This window comes from Mercenaria mercenaria, chromosome 4 (assembly GCF_021730395.1).
Source record: "Mercenaria mercenaria strain notata chromosome 4, MADL_Memer_1, whole genome shotgun sequence".
Taxonomy (NCBI): Eukaryota; Metazoa; Mollusca; class Bivalvia; order Venerida; family Veneridae; genus Mercenaria; species Mercenaria mercenaria.
Window position 1 is genome coordinate 67,067,964 of NC_069364.1, and position 22,600 is coordinate 67,090,563.

Below are 22,600 nucleotides of genomic sequence, written 5' to 3' on the forward strand. Positions count from 1 at the left end.
TGGTGTAGTCGAAAGAAGTCCCTAATAAATAGATCCTAATTTTTCCATTTTTTTCGCGCATTTGCGCGTAAATCGGGGGCCAAATGGGCATTATTTCACTCGTGGAATGAATTTTACATAAAATAGGGACAAGTTTCATGCTAATACTCGCATGTTTTCGAGTTGTTTACTTGAAAACGAAAGTAGGGTGTTTATTCTGTGGACCGCTTTCTGAAATGCGGCAATATGAGGGTACCTGACTTCAGTTGAGTTGCATTTCACTGCATACTATTCAACACCCCTTTTTCTTTTCGTTTTCTTGAAGCAAATGTATGGATATCTTGTGGAAAATAGGTCTACGATGGAGTGAAAATCTAGAAACTGTAACAAAATTGGTCTGAAGTAGCTGAATTTTATATGAAACAAAGAACAATTTCTTTTATTGGTATATAGCCTTTAGATAAATCCGATTTCTTTGAGCTCGCTTTGAGGCTTTGCCTTATTTCATATTAGTAGGAATTGAATACTCTTCAAAAAGGAGGTTCTCTATTAGTGATCTAATACCTTAACAGCAAGAAAATTAAGCCGTTTTTACTTTACGCTTTTGGCACTTCTTTGGGTTTGTAATCTACTGCGTATCAGACAAGGGAAGTCACTCTGTTGTTATTACCTACTGTCAACAAAGGTGACTAATTAGTAGTCACAGTTCAGGTGTTTTAACAGAAATTTAAGAGTGAAATAATGGAAGCAAATGACACAAGCTCACTTTGACGTTTCCTTCATTTATTCAGCTAGGTAGCAATCAACTTGATTTAAGTATAAATTTGTCAATGTTTTTATTGTTTTGCAAAATTTTAAAGTTCAGATATATGATTATATCTCAGTATCTGGTTATTGATTTTTAGCAATTCTTTGTTTAAAGTTGTTGTTGCATTATCTGGTATTTTTGCAGTGACATTCAAATTGTTGTTGTAGAATATTCAGCAGTAAAATTCATTTTTGCATTTAACAATTTGGTAAACCTGAGAATTTTTACTCAGGTAGCACATACTAATCACAGGTGCTAGACACTTATTCAAATATAGTTGTGCAGCGGTGCATAACTCTGCCATTCCTAAAGGAATTTTGAAATTACTTGGCATAAATGTTCCTCATAATGAGACGAAGTATCATGTGCAAATCCAGACCAAGGTCAAGGTCACACGTAGAGGTTAAGGATTAACATGGTCTGTTTCTTGTCCGGTCCATAACTCTGCCATTGATGAAGAGATTTTGAAATTACTTGGCATAAATGTTCCCTATAATGAGGTGAGGTGTCATGCACTAGACCCAGACCCCTAGCTCCAAGGTCAAGGTCACACTTAGAAGTCAAAGGTGTTTCTTGTCTGGTCCATAACTCTGCTATATTTATCAAGGGATTTGAATATAATTTGACACAAATGTTCACCATATTGAGGTGTGTCACGCTTATAACCCGGGCCTCTTAGGTCAAGGTCACAAAATGATGTGTGATTTTTTTTGCATATACAACTGCATTCTTGGGCACGCTTCGGGGGCATTTGTCACCAATAGTGACAGCTGTTATTAATTCATTTTCTGTATGCAAATATTGGCACACATTCAATGTACACGATATATTTCATAATATTTGTGAATGATACATCAATTTATTGATAGCTCTTGTTTAGAATTCTAAGGTACTCCCAGAAATACATAGCTGTATCATACAAAACATTGTTAAATAGCCTTAAGATACATGTAATACTGAACTTCAACACAAAAATATTATTTCTTCACTTTTAACTTTCTCAGAATGAAAATAGAGTTTTTATCAAGTAACATTCTAGATGTTAACTTGATTGAAGTATCACATTATTAAAAAAAATACCATTTAATGTTTACAGATAAATTCTACACCAAGAAGTTTGAGACTGTGAAAGGAGAAATTAACATTCTTTTGGATTAGACAATGGCGGGTGGTGTCTTTCATGTACAGTTTGGCTTTAATGATACAGCATTAACTCGAGCATTGGAGTCGGGAAATTATGTGCTGTCAGAAAGATTGATTAGAGATACAACCAATCCATCGTCTCTTGATGAAGGTATTGATTGTTAGGCTTTTTTCTTCATTAAATTATTAGAATTTAGGCGAGTGGGCTATTCTAGAATTATACTGACTACAGTCTTACCATCCCTTTGTGTTTAACTGTAGATGGATACTAATGAGACAAATAACTTGTAAAGGTGAATGTGTTTATTTTGTTTTTTTTTAACCCTTACCCTGCTAAATTTCTAAAATGGAATGGTGCACCATTTAATTTGGGCAGCATCACTTATTATTCAAAGGAGTGTTCACTGAAAATTTACTGACTGAATAGCGAACTCATGGATGTACAGGCTGATCTTGGTCTGCACTGGTCGCAAAGGCAAAATTGCTCGCTGCCAGCAGGCTAAGGGTTGATAATGTACCTTGGGTAATTTCTCTCACAATTGACTAAAGGACAGTAAATGGAACTAATGGGTAGCCACATACATGTAAGAATCCATATGCAACCACATGTCAAATACCATTTGTAGGGACATCAGCTCCCTATTAGCAATTTAACATAACTTGGTACAATGACCATAGCTTCAGTATGAATTGAAGAGCTCAAGAACCGTACCTCTATTTTGAATATTAAAAGATACTTCTCTTTTTGGTCATGTAACTTTGGGTATATTATAACTCAGAAAAAATGAAGTAGAGTACAAGAAAGACAGATTAGAGATTCATTGGTGACATATTGTTTAAACATTATGTTTCAGGATGTTACCAGAGAACACCCCTGTACATCTGTCTGTGTGGTTTAGATGTTGAGGAAACACGACCAAGACCAAGGAATCTGTACCTGGCCAGGTTGCTTATAGAGAGAGGAGCCAATGTTAACTATAGGGTACCTACAGTAAGTGTACAACTTGAGAAAATAGTCCTTTATTGAGTAGAGGACATATATCATTGTCTGTTATCTAAGAAAATATCATTGTGTTTATAAAATATGTTTAGAAAGTTGGCGTCTTAATTATTTGAAGTACAAAATCCTGAAATGTTGGACAGTTTTAACCTTTATCCTGCTGCCGGCTTGCCTTTGCAACCAGTGCAGACTAAGACGTGCAGGCTGATCATGGTCTGCACTGTCCGCTATTCGGTCAGTAAATTTTCAGTGAACATCCCTTCGAATAATAAATACAGTCAAGACTGTTTTAAGAGACCGACTTTGGGAAGCAGCAAAAAAGGTCACATATGACAGGGAGTCTCTTAAAACAGTTTCACCCAACCAGCTGATGTTGATTTCATATATACATATATCTACTTGATTTTTCCAATGAAATATGTACATTTTATATAGACCTTTTTGAAAGCAAGAGTGAAAATTGTTTAAATACTATTTATTTAATTATATTTTAATAAAATGAACCATTTAAAATAGTTTTCCTCATTCATATGATAAAACATTAAAATATAAAATCATGATCTGGTAAGAGAATGAAGCACTCAGCTATTAAAAGTGAACAGTTACTGAGTTTTCAAAAAATAAAATGTTTCACTAGATAAAGATGTACTTTTTAAATAAAATAAAATCATGATCTGGTAAGAGAATGAAGCACTCAGCTATTAAAAGTGAACAGTTATTGAGATTTTAAAAAATAAAATGTTTCACTAGATAAAGATGTACTTTTTAAATAAAATAAAATATGATCTGGTAAGAGAATAAAACACTCAGCTATTAAAAGTAAACAGTTATTGAGATTTAAAAAAATAAAATGTTTCACTAGATAAAGATGTTCTTTTTACAATGTTCTCTTTTCAAAGAAATCAGTTATCTGACTTTGTTTTGGTTTGTTTACAATCACTTTACATAGCTCATCATCAAATTTCACAATGCTGTCCATCAATATTGAATTTCCTACATTGACTGCAAATGTTTTAAGTTTATTCACAAAGTCACAGGTCTCTGAGTAAGTTGGTATGTGTACTGATAAATCATTCTCATTTTCATCACTATCATCACCCTCATCAAGGCTTTCAGAGAAAGAACATTTATCTGGCATGAACTCTGACAGTAAATTTTCAGGGGCCTCCGTGGCCGAGTGGTTAGAGTCGTTGACTTCAAGGTTAGAGTCGTTGACTTCAAACCATTTGCCCCTCATCGATGTGGGTTCGAAACCTCATTTGGGGCGTAGAATTCTTCACGTGAGGAAGCCATCCAGCTGGCTTACGGAAGGTCGGTGGTTCTACCCAGGTGCCCGCTCGTGATGAAATTATGCACGGAGGGGCACCTGGGGTCTTCCTCCACCATTAAAGCTGGAAAGTCGCCATATGACCCAAAATTGTGTCGGTGCGACGTTAAACCCAACAAAAATAAATTTTCAATTGGTGCATCCCAGTTTGTATTTTGGGTTTCACATGTTAGAACCTCTTCATCAATTTTTACTAGATCTTTAAAATTGCACCCAAAAAGCTCAAGCGACATTTGCATTACTGCTAATGGAACATCATCGTCCTCATCACAGTCTTCCTCACTAACATCGAAATCAGCAATGCTAGAACAAGCAAAGTTATCAATATTGAATCCAGCTTTTGAAAAACATTTTACGATTGTGTTTGTCTCTACTTCTGACCATGAATTGCTGAGCCAGTAAATGGCTTCCAGTATTGTTATTTGTTTCAGAAGTTCACTTCCCTGCATAGCTGGGTGTTGTTCCATGCCTCGTACCATATGCTGTAGCTGAAAGACAGAAAAAGAAAAAATAATAAAATCTGTGAATAGATAATGTTTGACTGAGTTTATTCCCGATAGGCAATGAAAAGTGCAAGACCCCTCCACTCTTAGCACTAGTTTAAGCAGAATTCTTTTTCAATAAAAAACAAAACTAACATGATAAGCGGGCCGCAGCAGTTCTTTAGTATGTTTTTAACAACAATGATTTTAAGGACCTTAGCTACTACTGATTTATGTGTGAAAAAATATCTGAAAAAATACCCGAAGATATAACCTACCTGACGTTTTCTGAATTTGAGTTTTACTGTCTGGATTATCCCCTGATCCATAGGCTGTGTAACAGAAGTTGTATTGGCTGGCAGAAACTGTACTTTAATATTGCTGAGTTTGACTTGGGGATGTGAAGGTGCGTTATCGACAAACAGTAAAATGTTTCTGTTTTGACTCTTCATTTTTCTGTTGAGTGACTTTAAGAATTCTTCATAGATATAATGTTCATCCACGCTTTTTTATTGAAATAATAATCCACAGGCAGAGTTTTCACGTCCATTCTACCAAAACACCTCGGGCTACGAGATTTACCGATTACAAGAGTTTAACCTTCTCACCGGTCATGCTTGAACACAATGCAACTGTTATTCGCTCCTTTGATCTTTTCCCTCCGGCACAATCATCACCTTTTAATCGATATGTCTTACGCCCACTGTCACGAAAAAACAAACCCATTTCATCCATGTTAAATATATTTTCTGGTTTGTAATCTGCACATAATGTTGGTAATTTCTCCGCCCATTCAGTAATTGTTGACTGTTTTACATCCCCCCTCTCTCCACTCATAGACCCAGACGAAATATCATGTCTCTTTATAAAACTTTCCAGCCAGCCTTTAGAGGCTTTGAATGAAGAATTTCCTTGTTTGGCTGCAAAATGGAGGGCTTGTTCCTGTATCCAATGGTCCTGTGATATTAATTCTTTTATTTACAGCATCTTTAAACCATTCGTAAGTCAATGTGTTAACTTCCTCATTCCTGTCAGTATCGTCTTCTTTTTGATTGACCGGTACATTGTTTTCAAAGTCAGATAACACCTCCAGCTTTCTTTTACGTAGATTTTGAATTTGTGTCTTACCGACCCGAATTCCTCAGCAATTTTATAAGCTGGTTTTCCCCGATCTAACAGTTCTATCGCCCTAACACGCTGCTCCAAAGTCAAGACTACTCTTTTTTTGCTTTTTTCAGCGGCCATTTTTTGTAAACAAATAAGTTCTCGCCTCCGCCAACAACTTCACGCGAGATCAGGAACGGCAACTCTGTCGTGTAAAACGTAAGAGGGAGCGTCTCAAAGTCGCTGAAAACGGTCTAACAATTGATACGGAAGCCAAATTTCACAGTCGCTTGTCGCGTAAGACAGGGGGTTGCTTAATTCAGACTATATTTATAGTGAATTGCGTCCGGAGCAAAAAATAGAGTCGCATATGACAGGGAGTCTCTTAATTCAGAGAGTCGTTAAGGCAGTCTCGACTGTAATACTGCACAGATTGAATGATAGACCCGTTCATTTTAGAAATTTAGCAGGGTAAAGATTAATTGACCAGCTAAGGTTTGAAATTTTTTAAGAAAATGGCATTTAGTCTGTTTTCAAACAAACTGTTAAATTGTTGTAATGATGTGGTATAATTCAGTGCTGTGCTTTTCAGTCAAGGTGTTGTTTATGTATAGTTGATTGTTTTGTGTTATAGACTTACTTTGGAAGTGAATACAGTGGACCAGGAAAGACACCATTGGAGTTACTTGTGGATTTCTACATTGAACTTACCAGTTTACAAAGTCACGAACCTTGGTATGTAAAGTCAAACTTACACGAGCCACCATGTGTGTTAAGACACCTTTTGCATTAAGCTGCCATATTTACAATTTTTTATGCTGTTTAAGAACAAATTATTTTGTAATGAAATTAGAGACATTAGTGTTAATAGATCACTTAATGAGAAATTTTATTCAGCATTATTTTCAAGAGCAATTGTTTTCCTATTGAAAGTTGAAGCAGTCACACTAATGATAGGCTGATGGATGTTTAGTAATTCCTCAATACCTGTATCCATGAAAGGATGTTATTTTTTGGTGCCTTTTTAGCTTGCCAGCTGAGCTCAATAGGGAAACGGCAGATCTGCGAATTGCGGGGTCGAGAGTTCAATTACTAGGTGGGGTGTATGTTCTCCATGATGATTTAATGAAAGACATTTTGTCTGAAATCATGCTTCCTCCACCTGTGATTCATGTGGGGAAGTTGGCAGTTACTTATGGAGAACGGGGCTGTACTAGCACAGAGTCCAGGAACACTGGTTATGTTAACTGCCTGTCATTACATGACTGAAATACTGTTGAAAAACAGTGTTAAACCCAAAACAAAACAAAAATATATATATATACTCGAGCCACCATGTGTGTTAAGACACCTTTTGCATTAAGCTGCCATATTTACAGTTTTTTTATGCTGTTTAAGAACAAATTATGTTGTATTAAAATTAGAGACCATTAGTGTTAAGAGATCACTTAAAGAGAAATTGTTTTCCTATTGAAAGTTGAAGCAGTCACACTAATGATAGGCTGTTGGATGTTTAGTAATTCCTCAATACCTGTATCCATGAAAGGATGTTATTTTTTGGTGCCTTTTTAGCTTGCCAGCTGAGCTCAGTAGGGAAACAGCAGATCTGCGAATTGCAGGGTCAAGAGTTCAATTACTAGGCAGGGTGTATGTTCTCTGTGATGATTTAATAAAAGACATTGTGTCTGAAATCATGCGTCCTCCACCTGTGATTAATGTTGGGAAGTTGGCAGTTACTTATGGAGAACAGGGTTGTACTGGTACAGAGTCCAGGAACACTGCCTAGGTTTTCTGCCTGTCATTACATAACTTAAATACTGTTGAAAAACGACGTTAAACCCAAAACAAATATTTCATGATATTGTTTTGTTATCGAAAAACATTTGTTCTGCAGGTCAGTGTACCAGAGTTGGGACCCTCAAGTTGACCCAGTAGTCGGCATCAACAAACAGTATCTTACCTCACGAGATGATGTTATAGAACATGTAGAAGATCTGGTCTTTATCATTTTAGGTAAAATGATTTCAAGAGATGTAAAATCAAAAGTAACAGATAGGATCAAATATCTGTTTTAAAATTCAATAATTTTTAAAGAGTTAGCTTTACCATGTGAGAAAAAAAGATAATGAAATAAACACAAAGGCGAGACAGTTTTATCTGGGTTGATTTGTCACAAGACATATCCAAATTTCAGTCATTCTCCACATCAGATTTATATGGGGAAGTTGTCACCAACTTTGTCATTGACTAATCATGTATATTTAGGTTTCACAATTTACTTCTGACAGGTGCTGGTGGAGATGCTTGTATACAAGATGAAGGGAGAAAAACTCCGCTGCACAAACTCGGGGTGCTCAGTCATGACGTGAGGTTGTTCAAACTTCTCTGTGAGAACGGTGCTAATATAAATGCCATAGACTGCCGTGGAAATTCTCCACTTCTATCTCTGTGTGATCTGTCGGCGTCGGAGATGTATGATTACATGGAGGATTTATCACCATGCAGCAATGATACGTTAGAAGATACGAGTGCTAGTCTGTGTGTGAAGAGAGATTTCTTTGATTATTTATTGAAACAGAAGGATATAAAGGTAAGGGCAACATTTGATTGCAAAAAATACTAAGCCTGTTTTTAGAAATGTACTTGATAGACTGTTAACTGTAGTTGCTTTTTATGCCGCCACATATTGTGCTGCTGCTGTCCATGCATACTTCCGTCCATCTGTCCCAAAATCTTGTGTGTCCAACCCCTCCCACACTATTAGCTTGATTTGCTACAAACTTTCACAGATGAACAAGCTAGATATGCAGATGACCAAAAAGAAACAAATATTTTCAGTGACTATTGTTGCAGTTATGGCCCTTCGATAGTTTTGCTATATAGAATATGGAGAAAACTCTGTGTGTCGAACTCCTCCCACACTATTACCCTGATTTGTTCCAAACTTTAACTGGAACAAACTTAATGTGCAGATGACCATTAAGGAAGGAATTTTAACTGTGATTATTTTTGCCACAGTTATGGCCTTTGATAGTTCTGCTTTTGCTTTATAGAATATGGAGAAAAATCTTGTGTGTCCAACTCCTCCCACACTATTAGCGGAAATAGCCAGATTTGCTTCAAACTTTCACAGATGAACAAGCTTGATGAGCAGATGACCATAAATGAAGGATTTTTTTCTGTGAATATTTTTATTGCAGTCCTGGTTTTTGAGAGTTTTTGCTATATAGAGGATGGCCCAGTTTGTGGGAACATCTGTGTCCTATGGGCACAATTCTAGTCTTGTTTTAAAGGTTGCATATCATTCCAGATTGTTGGTCTGTCCAATAATATAGTATTTCTAATTACTGTCATATGGCTAGTTTTTGAAGTCCTTTTACTGTCAACAACAGTTGTAATTTTTTAAGATGTAATGCAATATCAAATGTTTGCATTTAGATTTTTAGTCTGTTTTCATACTCAGTGTTAAATTCATACAAGATAACTCCAAGGGATATTTAAATTTTATATTATAATGCCACTTTTCTTCTCAAAACATCAGGGAAAATATTCTGAAATAGTAAAGAAAGAAATTTAGAAGAATATTGATAAATATACTCCTTGGGTCATACAGCTCTATTATAAGAATCATTCTTTGGTTGAAGGTGCAGACAGAAATATCAGGCTCGAGGTAATTGTTTCGGCAGTAACGAGACACTGTCGAGTTACTGCAAAACAGTAACCCAAAAGCTAGATATTTCCATTTGCACATTCAATTAGTGATAGATTCTTTTTCTTGCATGCTGTATTGTTTAATTAATAGAAGAAATAAAGTGCATGTAAAACAAAGGCTTTTCTTTTGAGTACTATTTTATTATAGTAGCATATGAATTTATGCATTGATTCATAAATTGCAGCACATGAGCCATCTTACGCCCTGGGGTTTAAGATGAGTTTATTGGAAAATCCTGCCTGGCATTCAAGAATTACCACTGTTATATATCTATGTGTGTGTTTGTTGCAGATAAACATACAGAACTCTACAGGTCATACAGCACTATTCCATTTTGTTCTAGATTTATGTATACATTTAACGTAGGTAAACATACAGAACTCTACAGGTCATACAGCACTATTCCATTCTGTTCTAGATTTTTGTATACATTTAATGTAGGTAAACATACAGAACTCTACAGGTTATACAGCACTATTCCATTCTGTTCTAGATTTATGTATACATTTAATGTAGGTAAACATACAGAACTCTACAGGTCATACAACACTATTTCGTTCTGTTCTAGATTTTTGTATACATTTAATGTAGGTAAACATACAGAACTCTACAGGTCATACAGCACTATTCCACTATGTTAAATACCTATGTATACATTTGTTTTAGGTAAACATACAGAACTCTACAGGTCATACAGCACTATTCCATTCTGTTCTAGATTTATGTATACATTTAATGTAGGTAAACATACAGCACTCTACAGGTCATACAGCACTATTCCATTCTGTTCTAGATTTTTGTATACATTTAATGTAGGTAAACAAACAGAACTCTAAAGGTCATACAGCACTATTCCACTATGTTATATGCCTATGTATACATTTGTTTTAGGTAAACATACAGAACTCTACAGGTCATACAGCACTATTCCATTCTGTTCTAGATTTATGTATACATTTAATGTAGGTAAACATACAGAATTCCACTGGTCATACAGCACTATTCCACTATGTTATATACCTATGTATACATTTGTTTTAGGTAAACATACATAACTCTACAGGTCATACAGCACTATTCCATTCTTTTCTAGATTTTTGTATACATTTAATGTAGGTAAACATACAAAACTCTACAGGTCATACAGCACTATTCCACTATGTTATATACCTATGTATACATTTGTTTTAGGTAAACATACAGAACTGCACAGGTCATACAGCACTATTCCATTCTGTTCTAGATTTTTGTATACATTTAATGTAGGTAAACATACAGAACTCTTCACGTTATACAGCACTATTCCATTCTGTTCTAGATTTTTGTATACATTTAATGAAGGTAAACATACAGAACTCTACAGGTCATACAGCACTATTCCATTCTGTTCTAGATTTTTGTATACATTTAATGTAGGTAAACATACAGAACTCTACAGGTCATACAGCACTATTCCATTCTGTTCTAGATTTTTGTATACATTTAATGTAGGTAAACATACAGAACTCTACAGGTCATACAGCACTATTCCATTCTGTTCTAGATTTTTATATACATTTAATGTAGGTAAACATACAGATCTCTACAGGTCATACAGCACTATTCCACTATGTTATATACCTATGTATACATTTGTTTTAGGTAAACATACGGAACTCTACAGGCCATACAGCACTATTCCATTCTGTTCTAGATTTTTGTATACATTTAATGTAGGTAAACATACAGAATTCCACAGGTCATACAGCACTATTCCATTCTGTTCTAGATTTTTGTATACATTTAATGTAGGTAAACATACAGAATTCCACAGGTCATACAGCACTATTCCACTATGTTATATACCTATGTATACATTTGTTTTAGGTAAACATACAGAATTCCACTGGTCATACAGCACTATTCCACTGTGTTATACGAGGGGATGTAAATGCTGCTCAGACCATACTTCTAAAAGGTGCTGACCCTTCCATTAGAGGTACAGTGTGGGAAACAAGAAAGAGAAAAAGGTAAACTGTTGATGTAAGCTTTTTAGCTTTTTTTCCTGTTGGCCACACACTTGTTGCTGGTGTTTGTGCTGTCTATTACAAAGTGTACAAAGTGAAGTAGCTGAAATTGGATGACTTGCCATCTGGTGTGCCAAGTTATTGAGATCAGGCCATCTCAACCAGTGCATTCACTTTAATGAATATTTTTTAGCTCATCTGATTTTTTGAAAAAAAATGATGAGTTATTGTCATCACTTGAGCGGTTGTCGGCGTCGGCGTCTGCGTCGGCGTTGCCTTGTTAAGTTTTATGTTTAGGTCAGCTTTTCTCCTAAACTATCAAAGCTATTGCTTTGAAACTTGGAATACTTGTTCACCATCATAAGCTGACCCTGTATAGCAAGAAACATAACTCCATCTTGCTTTTTGCAAGATTTATGGCCCCTTTTGTACTTAGAAAATATCAGATTTCTTGGTTAAGTTTTATGTTTAGGTCAACTTTTCTCCTAAACTATCAAAGCTTTTGCTTTGAAACTTGGAATACTTGTTCACCATCATAAGCAGACCCTGTACATCAAGAAACATAACTCCATCTTGCTTTTTGCAAGAATTATTGCCCCTTTTGGACTTACAAAATCAGTTTTCTTGGTTAAGTTTTATGTTTAGGTCAGCTTTTATCCTAAACCATCAAAGCTATTCCTTTAAAACTTGCAACACTTGTTCACCATCATAAGCTGACCCTGTACAGCAAGAAACATAACTCCATCCTGCTTTTTGCAAGATTTATGGCCCCTTTTGGACATAGAAAATATCAGATTTCTTGGTTAAGTTTTATGTTTAGGTCAACTTTTTCTCTTAAACTATTAAAGCTATTGCTTTAAAACTTGCTGACCCTGTACAGCAAGCAACATAACTCCATCCTGCTTTTTGAAATAATTATTGCCCCTTTTGGACTTAGAAAAATCATTTTCTTGGTTGAATATTATGTTTAAGTCAACTTTTCTCATAAACTATCAAAGCTATTGCTTTAAAACTTGCAACAGTTTTTCACCATCATAAGTGGACACTGTGCATCAAGAAACATAACTCTATCCTGCTTTTTGCAAGAGTGATGGCCCTTTTTAGACTTAGAAAATCATGGGTAGGACAATATTTCTATCATACAAAAAAAAATCAGATGAGCGTCAGCACCCACAAGGCGGTGCTCTTGTTTAACTGTATTATAAAATAAAGATAATGTGTAGAGACATTTAATTGTTTTTGAGAATTTATCACTTGTTTATAATCCTTAATTTTGAGAACATTTTACATTGAATTTGTATTTTTGATTATTTCAAGAAATCAGTCTTTTCATCAATTGAATGTCTTTTAGTAACTGTAGCATTTCTTATAATCAGTCATTGTGACAAATTTTATGCTACAGTTTGAGAGATGCATGTTTGTGCAAGTTTTTGTTTTGATAAACAGAGTAACCTGTTCCTCAAACATGTGTGACTATGTTTTACATTATCTGATGATTTCAGGAGGATATCTCCAATTTTTGCAACATTCCTGTCTATACCTCTACAGCGTAGTATCAACTGGCAGAACATGCATAGTAGCATTGTCACAGCACCCAGACAGTATTCACATCTTGTTGATTCAGGTAAATACTTTAAGAGTAACACATTTCACAGTCATAAGAAGACCTTTTCCAATGCAATTTGATATATACAATATACATTTTCACATTTTTATGAGCATAACATGATCAGACAAGAAGAAAATTAAGTTTTCTAAAGGTAAAATTCTTTGGTTTCTTTGAGATAATTAACATGAACTAAACAGCTAGTATCAGTCAGCATCAGAGGGGCTGCCTTATCAGAAAGAATCACAGTCTGAATTGTGTGTTAGTGTTTGTGTAAAGGTGGAGCTTAAATAATTTTGCCGATAAAGTACATTGTATTTTACGCGTTCTACATCCAAAGCTGTCATTGATTTATCTTATGTTTTAACTTGAATCAAAGGTCGAGAGGCACATGGCAGTGTATGAACATACTATTGGTTTATGGATGACATGTGTCGCTCGGCAATTAAGGGATGGCAGGAATAGTAAGTGTTGAACACTAATCCCTCGGTTGTTGACACGCTGTGTATTGTGTATTAATATGAACGTAAACGGTCACAGGTAATATTGATTTTTAGGCTGGATGGAGAGTTCTTTAGACAAATTGATACACTTTATATTTTGTAACAGAACTAGGGTCAGAAGGTTTAACTAAGTAGGATCTGGTTACCAGAAACAATTTTCTTTTTTTGCGAATTTGAACTGGCCCAAATGCCGTTTGAACCGTCCATTTTGGCCGGCTGCCGGTTCTTATTGACAACCTTGCTACACTATAAAATTTTAGTACCTCAGCAAATAATAATTGTTTAGCATACACAGTGCTATCTACATGTCCCAAGGGCAGAAACATTTTTTGTAAACACAGGTGATAGATTATTTTAGAATTTTACATTATTACTCATTTGTAAAAAAAAAAATGCTTTCCTGTAGATACGAAAAATTGAACATTCGAAAAAGCGAATATCTGAATGATAAAAAAAAATGGTTATTTAACTTGCCTGAAATCTGGTTTCCAACCAGTACACTAACTTATCAGTATGTAAATATAGGTCAGAAATCATTACACTTGCATGTATACTGCAGAATTGTGGAACTTCTTGTACATTCATAAACAGGTACAGATGTCATTATAGTTCTGTAAGGTGGAAATGTCTTTTTAGCTCACCTGAACAATGCTCAGTTGTGTTTTTGTGATCGCACGATGTCCTTCGTCTGTCTGTCTGTCGTCTGTCAACATTTGCTTGTGTATGCGATAGAGGCTGTATTTTTCAACTGATCTTCATGAAATTTTGTCAGAATGATAACCTTGATGAAATCTAGGCAAAGTTTAAAAATGGGTCATCTGGGGTCAAAAACTAGGTCAAATCAAAGAAAAACCTTGTGTATGCGATAGAGGCTGTATTTTTAGCTCGACTATTCAAAGAATAGTCTAGCTATTCTACTCCCTGGTGTCGGCGTCGGCGGTCGCGTCACACCTTGGTTAAGTTTTTGCTGCAAAGTTACATACAGCTATCTAATTCCAAGGCATAACTTTTGAAAACTTTATTTTTTATTTTTTATTAGTAATTACAAAAATGCTTCTGTAGGTACAAATCATTCGAAATGCGACACTGATGTTGAAAAAAAATGTTGATTTTGACTTGCTGAAAATTTGGTTTAAAGTACATTACTATCGCAAGTATATATATCAGAAATCTTATGCAGTATATGAATTGTGAACTTCTTGTGCCATTCAAGGGTGTATTATAATTCTGTTAAGTGAAGTCTTTTTCACCTAACATATGCCATTTTTTTGGTCCAATTTCCCCCTTTTGTCTCAAATTACTTTGTATGCGATAGACTTATTTTAACTGTCTTATGAAATTTTTTTCCTGCTTCTGGGTAAATAATCTCTAGAAATAGTCGAGCTTGGATGTCTTAGGCGTCTTTTAGATTGTTCTTCATCAATTTTGGTCAAAATGGTTACCTTGATGAAATCTAGGCCAAGTTTGAAAATGGGTCATGTGTGGTCAAAAACTAGGTCATTAGGTCAAATCAAAGAAAAACCTTGTGTATGCGATAGAGGCTGTATTTTTCAACTGATCTTCATGGAATTTTGTCAGAATGATTGCCTTGATGAAATCTAGGCCTGTTTGAAATGGGCCATCTGGGGTCAAAAACTAGGTCACTAGGTCAAATCAAAGAAAAACCTTGTGTATGCGAGAGGCTGTATTTTTCAATTGATCTTCATGAAATTTTGTCAGAATGATTGCCTTGATGAAATCTAGGCCAAATTTGAACATGGGTCATCTGGGGTCAAAAACTAGGTCACTAGGTCAAATCAAAGAAAAACCTTGTGTATGCAATAGGGGCTGCATTTTATACTGGATCTTCATGAAATTTGATCAGAATGTTTGTCAGGATGAAATTTAGGTCGAGTTTGAATATGGGTCATCTAGGGTCAAAAACTAGGTCACCCGGTCAAATTAAAGAAACACCTTGTATATGCAATAGGGGCTGCATTTTATATGGATATTCATAAAATTTTGTCAGAATGATTGCCTTGATGAAATCTAGGTCAAGTTAGAATATGGGTCATCTGTTTTCAAAAACTAGGTCACTACGTCAAATCAAAGAAAAACCTTGTGTATGCAATAGAGACTGTACTTTTCAATTGATCTTCATGAAATTTGGTCAGAATGATAGCCTTGATAAAGTTAAGGTCAAGTTTGAATATGGGTCATCTGGGGTCAAAAGCTAGGTTGCTAGGACAAATAAAATAAAAACTAGGGCAAATCAAATAAAAACGTTTTGTATGTGATAGAGGCTGTATTTTTCAATTGAGGTTCATGAAATTTGGTCAGAATGATTGCCTTGATCAAATCCAGGTCAAGTTCGAATGTAGGTTATCTTGGCTCTTAAACTAGGTCAAATTGAAGAAAATACTTGTTTACACTTAAGAGACCACATTTTTGGTCAATCTTAATGAAAATTGGTCAGAATATTTGTTTCCATGAAATCACTAGGTCAAACATTTTACACTGTTATGGCATGTTTCTCAGGTGAGTGACCTAGGGCCATCTTGGCCCTCTTGTTTTGTAATATTTTACATGAAAAGTTTAATTTAATTTCAGGTTACTTTTCAAGGAAGGAGATTACAGATGAGATTCATGGAATGTTGAATGGAGAGTTTTCAGAGTTTTCTCACCTGTCCAACATCAGCAGCAATCTCGTTAACCTCATGTTCGGTCAGACATCGGCTAGCCTTAAACAGCTTGCGGCAAGATCACTTTTCCACAAGTGCTTCATTAAACACAGAACATGTATATCAAAATTACTTCCAGTGAATGTGATACAGAAAAGTGTTGTGCATGAAACAGATCTGCATCCATATGAAGATTACATTGGGTTTATACTAAATAAAACTGTTCTACAAACTTTTGTAAAACGTTTAGGGCTTCCAAGAGATTTTTTAATGAATTTTGAGGTCGAGTTGTTGCTTCATCGAATTGCTCACAAGATGTCACACATGAAAGCAATGCCACCAGAAAATATATTTTGTGACAGTGACGGAAGCTTGTCTGATATATCGGACTCGGAATCAACAGGGTTTAGTGAGGAAGGCGGCGACTCGGACCTGGAATACTGGTGATGCTGTATATTCTTGTAGTCTTTCATAATATGGGTAAAATTCTTAGCCTAGATCTAAAGATATTCAAAGGCCTATTGTTTAGATTGAGAAAGCTTTTAATAGTTGTACTTAGTAGCAAAACTATTTTAAATAGTTAGTAGTAATGATATTCAAAGTGTTGCTAAACAGTTTAATGAACACGTATTTTGTTGGCATATTGATCTGTTGATTTTAATTTCAGAATATAAAAACAAGTATGTGGAAATTTTACCTGCAAATTAGGATTTAATTTTCTGGATTGACTAGAGCACAAAATACATGAAAATTAATCCTCTAGGGGTATTAATGACTTTACAGTATCTCCGATTAATTGTTTCTGAAGTTTTCTTAAGATAGTTGTAGCTGAGAGCTGCCTTTCATAGATTGTGTATTGTCATCAAGTGACTTTTGCATCTAATTTCTCTGAGTAGAAGTTTAATCTGTATTTTATTTTAATTCCTGGTTTATTCTAGATCAGATCTGTGTAAACTTGATGAAAATTTTATAACATCTAATAACTGTTGATATAAAATGTGCATACTAAGTAGTAACACAAAATTTTACAGATATTAAGAAAAGTAATTGATTTGAACCGTGGATATTTATTGTTAAGGTAGTAACGGATATTGGTATCTGTACCATACCAGAGCGGATAGGTCATGGGGTGGGACTGTAATGAGCACAAATGTTGCCATTTATTTGTGGCTTGATTCACATTATTGTATTCCATATCCAGGCTTTGTTCCAAGTTTTATGAATATAAGTTGTTACAGTATCACTTTCAGCAAAGTTCAAAATGATAATGTAGAACATGAACTGCTACTAACATTAGTCTGCTAAATTTCTAAAATGGACTGGTCTATCATTTAGTTTGGACAGTATCATTTTTTATTCGAAGGTGTATCCATTGAAAATTTACTGACTGAATAGCAACCGGAGCAGACCAAAATCTTGGCTGATCATGTTATGCACTGTTTACAAGGGCAGAATAAGCAGGCTAACGGTTAAAATGCCTCAGTGATGTTTCTTTCCTTTCAAGTAATTGAGGAAGCTTGCTAGATGGTAATTTTTTCAGTTTTGCTCACTGGAACATGTCTTTTTTTACATTTTTCAAAATAGCTTTGAATTTGGCATTGGTGCTTCATTAATTTGATGTTTGCTTGCTGTTACATTACTGGTATTTTATGTATTGAAGTGTTGTATTAGAAAAAATGCTAAGTTTTGAGGGGGCGGATGGGGGGTGTTATTCAGTAAGAAATCTTTTTGAGTGATGGGAGAGGTGTAAATTAAGGGGGAAAAAATGAACAATCATGAACCTTTACGCAATAAAGCAGTTTTTAGCTCGACTATTTGAAGAATAGGGGAGCTATCCTACTCACCCCGGCGTTGGCGTTGGCATTACTGTTAGCATTAGCATGAGCGTCACACAAATGTTAAAGTTCGCGTACCACCCCAAATATTTTCAAAGTCCATTGAGATATTGCTTTCATATTTCGCATAGTTGTCAGGGTTCGCACAGACTTGAAAACTCCTTGAATTTCAAGCTGCTAGATGAAAAGTGCTTGAATTTGCAAAAACCTCCTTAAAACTCCTTGAATTCGTTTCTTGCCTTGAAAACTGCTTGAAAAGTGCTTGATTTTATAATAAAAGTCCTTGAATTTCCTTCTTCAGAAATTTTGGTCAGCTTAATAAAAAAAGATCGTAAAAGAAGCTTTGTTATATGTACGCATTGCCACGTTTTATGTCTACGTAACCTATGTGTACCGTACGATACGGGCTTTAAACAGACCGGGACTAGGAAAATTACGACGAGTAAAAATTACGGACACCATTTCCGTTACCGATATCGAAGAAAATGTCGTTTATTTTCAACAAAAAGTGGCTTGTATCCTATCCATGGCTGCTGGAGCTCGAAAACAAACGGAAAGCCATATGCAAATATTGTAACAAAGTTATTGACATTAGTTCAATGGGTGAAATCGGCGCTGAAATCGCATGTCAAGTCTGAGAAGCACAAGAAAAATGTACCTGATCGAGAGTCACCCACGGCCACTCTTGATGTGTTTACTATTCTACCTTCGCCCCCAGCAGCCAGAGGCACCTAAAACTTGATCTTATATGACATGATAAGTCGCTGTTGATGTAAGAAGTGTTGATCAATTGTTTGCCAGTTATTTTGTGTGTGATAAAGTGTTGATCAATTGCAAATTGGAACTTTATAGAAAAACTTATATCACGTGATAGTAATTTTGGATGTACGAAGTGTTCACCAATTGTAAGCCAGTCATTTCGTGTGTAATAAGTGCTTGTTCATTGTTTTGCTTATCCTTGAAAACGTAATAAATGTCCTTGAAAACTCCTTGAAAACCCCTTGAATTTTTTGACAGTCTGGTTGTATGAACCGTGGTTGTTTACCATCATGACCCCAGTCTGTAAACCTGAGTAGACAACTCTATCAAGCATTTTGAATAAACTATGGCCCGTTTTCGACTAAGAATATGCTTATTGCAATGTTAAAGTTTGCGTACCACCCCAAATATTTTCAAAGTCCATTGAGGTATTGCTTTCATATTTTGCATACTTGTTTACCATCATGACTCCAGTCTGTAAAAAGGAGGAGACAAGTCTATCAAGCATTTTGACTGAATTATGGCCCCTTTTCGACTTAGAATATGCTTAGTGTAATGTTAAAGTTTTACACATAGCTTATATTATACTATCAAGCACTGAGAATAGTCAAGCGCGCTGTCAGCTGACAGCTCTTGTTTTTGTTTGTTTTTTAGTTTTTTGTCAATAAGTTTTGATTTGATCAAAATTTGGGATTGTTTGACTCACTCAGTTGGAATAGATTACTCCTAGTCTTTACAGATAAACATGAGCAATTCTTGTACCATGTTTAAAAGGTCTTCTTAGATAGGTTTTGCTGTATACGTTTATTTTGTTCAACATTTAACATTTTCCATTTCAATCAATCAATCATTCATTTATTCAGTCATTCATTCAGTCAGTCATTCATATATGAAAAGTTGCTTCCATGACACTAATACAATGAAAAAGTATTATATTGTTCACTTGTTTATGTTTAATTCATTTAAATGCAGATACTTACTTTCTAAGGTCTAGTAGATACCGTATTCAGAAGTATGGTTTTGAGCTAAGAGTGTAGTGTGAAACTGAACCTGAAAATGGAGTCTGTAAAGGTGATAATAGTGACACGATTATTCTCTTGATGATAATAGATGACTGAAATAGTTTTCTAAGAAATATACTGAAACTGATATCAAAGAAATAATAGATTTAAATGGTTAAATTGCACCCTGGAATGAATAGGAATAATGTTACCTTATTAATACCAATTTTGCTACGTTTGCTTTTTACGAGCCTTAATGTAAATGAAAACATTTAATACTGTATTAGGAGACATGCAAAGCCTAAATATTAAAAATGTTGTACTACTGCAGTGCAGCTTGTTACACATGAAGAATGAGGTTTGATGCACAAAATTAACTGGTTAAAAAGTCCCCAGTCATGTTCTTGACACTGACCATTCCAAGTTGGTACCCCACTGTGTTCGTTTTACTGTATAAGTCGATATTTTCACTAGTCAAAAGTTTTCGGCCATTTCACATTATGGAAATATTCACGTTTCACCAAAATTTAAGTGCCAAAGCTAAATTTGTTTATTTTTGCTTTACTAGTGACTTGACTTGACAAATGTGTGAAAATGTAGGCTGGCTGATATTTTCATGACTTTCTTATATTTCCACTTCCTGAACATCCTTGCATACACTACTGCTGGGCTTAGGTTAGGAAGATTGCAATCTTGGAACATGGGTATTCCTATTGGAATTACGTCCTTACTGTTTTTTGGTTATAGCTGATGTTTTGTTTTTGTCTCAAATGAGCTGCGCCATGAGAAAACCAACATTGTGCATTTGCGACCAGCATGGATCCAGACCAGCCTGCGCATCTATGCAGTCTGGTCAGGATCCATACTGTTCACTTTCAAAGCCTATTGTAATTAGAGAAACCGGTAGCGAAAAGCATGGATCCTGACCAGACTGCACGGATGCGCAGGCTGGTCTGGATTAATGCTGGTCACAAATGCAGTATATTGGTTTTCTCATGGTATGGCTCAAGTAGATTTCTTTTGTACATTAAGCAGTTAGAATTATTTCTACTAGACTTACCTTTGCCAAACTGCTTCTAGCCTGGTAACGCTAGAGCGAATGGGGACAGACATTAGTCCCAGTTTTACAAGATAACCTTAAGCTATTTGGGATGAAGACAAAGCAAACAGATTTATATTAATCTTCCAGTCTGAAGAAAGTCTTCCAGTTACTCGATTTTTAAACATTTCTCGGCATGGCATAAAGGCACAAATATAAAACAAATGGTGGTTGAACAGGATGAGTTAAGCTTATTGCAGAATATTCTCCTTGTATTTGGTTTAAATTCAGGCACAAATATTTGTAGAATACATAAACTTAAAATGACCTTGATCTCTATGCGTAATGTAATATTAAGCAGAGATGTGTTTTAACAAGAAAATTTCCAAATTTTCACTTGGTAGACAGGGGAGATAGAAGGTTTGTACTTAAGTAATTTGGAGGTAAAGAATCATATGTAACATTATCTTTATAAATAACAACCTTTATTTGTTATGCCTGCAAGCATGGACCTCAGTTCTTTCCCCACTAATATGTATGTATCTACACATTATTTATTATGTATAAAATGAGAAATTACCTTATTTAAGTGTTTACATATGTGTATGTATGCATCTCTATTATATCAATAGGTGTTCTGTCATTTTTCCATTATATTGTTCTATGTAATACTGTGTTAGCACCAAATGCAAGTTGAATGAAAGCGTTTGTTATAGCTCACTGTGAGATGTCATATTTTGTCTTAATATGTTCATACAGCTACCATATCATATATAAGCAGATCTGTGATTTTATTGTTTTTTCTTGTGAATGTATATTTCTTTGTGTATGTTTTACATTATATAGAGGATAATTGTTGGTTTCGGTGTAATATCACGTTATAATTTCACCGAGTGGGCACCAAAAGTGATATTTTCACGAGTGGCGCAGCCACGAGTGAAAATAACAACTTTTGGTGTTCACGAGTGAAATTACCGTGATATTACATCGATACCAACAATTTTTCTGTTTATTTTATGTCTAAAACTCTACTTTTGTTGTGTTTATTTCAATAAAATGTCGAAATTTGCGGGAAATTTTATCAGGAAGCATCGCAAAGATGACGTCATTTTAACGACGTCTTCGTCATATTGTTTCCGGCTTTCAGTACGCTTGGTAAACTTTTTGACGTTAATCCGGGTATCAGATTTGATAATTTTCACTGAGTGGCCAGTGAGTTTATCAGGATATAATTCACCGTTATATTTCGATAAACCACCGAAAAGCATAAAATAAATCTTTTTTTTGGTTTTATAATTGTTTTGTGTGCTAGAAATACTAACTATGATTTTAGATGTTGTTAAAATCTACTTCTCTGATTTTGCAGTGTGTAATTTCATAAGCATAATTGTATGGTTATTAATCAAGATTTACCTTGAATACTATATAGGTATTAATCAAGTCAACATTTACGTTGAATACTATATAGGTATTAATCAAATCAACATTTACATTGAATACTATATAGGCCTAGATAGGACTTTCAAAAAATTGTAGAAAGAGTTCAGGTCAATTGTACTATAATGCTGTGGAAAATAATCATTTAGCTAAAAATATTCATTTAGCTCTAATAGAAGATGAAACATGGTTTCGGTGT

General features: G+C 35.0%; 1 protein-coding gene across 1 annotated transcript; it reads left to right on the plus strand.

Annotated features, from left to right (window-relative positions):
• Nucleotides 1-585: 585 nt before the first annotated feature.
• Nucleotides 586-19,968, plus strand: LOC123543978 (uncharacterized). The gene is made up of 9 exons (XM_045330038.2): nucleotides 586-774; nucleotides 1,884-2,081; nucleotides 2,785-2,921; nucleotides 6,478-6,578; nucleotides 7,738-7,856; nucleotides 8,132-8,433; nucleotides 11,422-11,564; nucleotides 13,064-13,185; nucleotides 16,260-19,968. Exons 2-9 carry the CDS (start codon nucleotides 1,949-1,951, stop codon nucleotides 16,775-16,777), a joined length of 1,575 nt encoding a protein of 524 aa, XP_045185973.2. The 5' UTR covers nucleotides 586-774; nucleotides 1,884-1,948; the 3' UTR covers nucleotides 16,778-19,968.
• Nucleotides 19,969-22,600: the final 2,632 nt, after the last annotated feature.

What these genes read in the sequence shown, in the direction of transcription:
- LOC123543978 (XM_045330038.2), top strand. Translation starts at nt 1,949, where the DNA reads ATGGCGGGTGGTGTCTTTCATGTACAGTTTGGCTTTAATGATACAGCA. An exon ending in TCCATCGTCTCTTGATGAAG is followed by an intron (nt 2,082 to 2,784) that starts GTATTGATTGTT and finishes ATTATGTTTCAG; the next exon opens with GATGTTACCAGAGAACACCC. An exon ending in TTACAAAGTCACGAACCTTG is followed by an intron (nt 6,579 to 7,737) that starts GTATGTAAAGTC and finishes TTTGTTCTGCAG; the next exon opens with GTCAGTGTACCAGAGTTGGG.